Here is a 1,459-nt window from a genome sequence, read left to right as displayed (position 1 = left end):
GAATCTGCCTGAAATGCAGATTCCAGATTCCATCCTTGGTTGGGAAGATCCCCTGTAAATGGCAACATACTCCAGTAGTCTTGCCTTGATCATCCCATGGACAGAGGAGGCTGGTGGGCTACAGTCTAAGGGGTCACAAAAGAGTCAGACTTTACCAAGCAACTAAACATAAAACGGTAAAAAATTCAAGAAGTTCACCTTGATAATATTTAATAAATAAAACATTGTTACAAATTTAATGAAATAAAAATGTGAATGTATTTGTTAAATTTTAATACAATGTAAACAAAAATATTTTATGTGGAAAAATGAATATGAGGAGACAAAAGAATAAATATAACAAAATAAATAAGCAAACAAACAATACAATCAGGGCAGTCTTCACTTCAGGACTGATGCACCTGCAGCCACAAAAATTTATATATATTCATTTACTACTGACAAAGTATTGGCTGAAGTAATTCAATAAATTTTGTGGCTAAAGCAGAAATTAGAGTCTTCTGAAATGGCCGCAAATGAGTGTGCAAAGATGATGGGGCATCTCAGTCAGTGAGAGTCATGTCAAGGTGAGTTCAGGTCTCCATCCATCATTCTTAACCTTTCTTGCAAGCTGGTTGATGAAGACAAGGATCTCATGATTTCCACTATGACGATTTCCCAGGCACAGTCACTGTATTCCTTCTCTTTCAGGTAGACATGGATGCCCTGGAAGTACCTCTTCACGGCCAGTGTGGGGCCCGTCCTTCCCAGGGCAGAGTCTTCCTCTCCTGTCACCGGGCCCAGGCAGGCGTCCAGGTCGTCCAGCTGCTGATGGAGTCCAGTGCGGAGCTGCTCCAGGAGGGTGGTGTCCCAGGCAGCAGAGGAGCGCTCTGTGTGGAAGAGGTTGAAGGTCTGCTGGAGCATCTCGTGGAGCACAGAGATGGCCTGGGCCTCCTGGAGCTGGCCGCCCTCCACCATCTCCTGGGGGAAAGCGAAGTGTTTTCTGTCCTGCAGACAGAAGCAAGGGGAGAGTCTCCTCATTTGGCCCAGGAACCTGAGGTTCTGCCTGCCAACCAGCACATGGTTCTGAGACAGGTCACAGCCCAGGGATCCTCCAGAGCTGTAGCTGACCAGCACCAGGGCCATCAGTAGAGAGAGCACGAAGGCCATGGGGAAGATGAGGCTGCTGCTGGGCTGGCTGAGATGGCGTCTGGTGGAACCCTGAGGTAGGTTCTCTGATGCCATGTTTTCTAAGCAAGGCCATTAAATAGAGAACACAGCAATTTTCATTTTCTAGTCATTTCTATACACTTTTACTTCCTTTTTTGATTTTCATTTATTTATTCTGAATATGGTCAAAGAAATTGTCATCAGTCTAAACCCTTAATTTTATCTATTTCCCAATAACTTCAAATGTACCCATCTACATGGATATTTATCAATCAAATGAGAAAGGTCTTTGTCTTACATCAGAAATAAT

General features: G+C 44.0%; 1 protein-coding gene across 1 annotated transcript; it reads right to left on the bottom strand.

Moving 5' to 3' along the window:
• Positions 1-398: 398 nt before the first annotated feature.
• Positions 399-1,187, bottom strand: LOC113888613 (interferon omega-1-like). Its single transcript, XM_027535652.1, has one exon. The coding sequence runs from the start codon at positions 1,147-1,149 to the stop codon at positions 562-564; it is 588 nt and encodes a 195-aa protein (XP_027391453.1). The 5' UTR covers positions 1,150-1,187; the 3' UTR covers positions 399-561.
• Positions 1,188-1,459: the final 272 nt, after the last annotated feature.

Source organism: Bos indicus x Bos taurus, unplaced genomic scaffold (genome assembly GCF_003369695.1).
Source record: "Bos indicus x Bos taurus breed Angus x Brahman F1 hybrid unplaced genomic scaffold, Bos_hybrid_MaternalHap_v2.0 tig00000169_arrow_arrow_obj, whole genome shotgun sequence".
Taxonomy (NCBI): domain Eukaryota; kingdom Metazoa; phylum Chordata; class Mammalia; order Artiodactyla; family Bovidae; genus Bos; species Bos indicus x Bos taurus.
This window is presented reverse-complemented; position numbering and strand designations above follow the sequence as displayed.

What these genes read in the sequence shown, in the direction of transcription:
- LOC113888613 (XM_027535652.1), bottom strand. Translation starts at nt 1,149, where the DNA reads ATGGCCTTCGTGCTCTCTCTACTGATGGCCCTGGTGCTGGTCAGCTAC.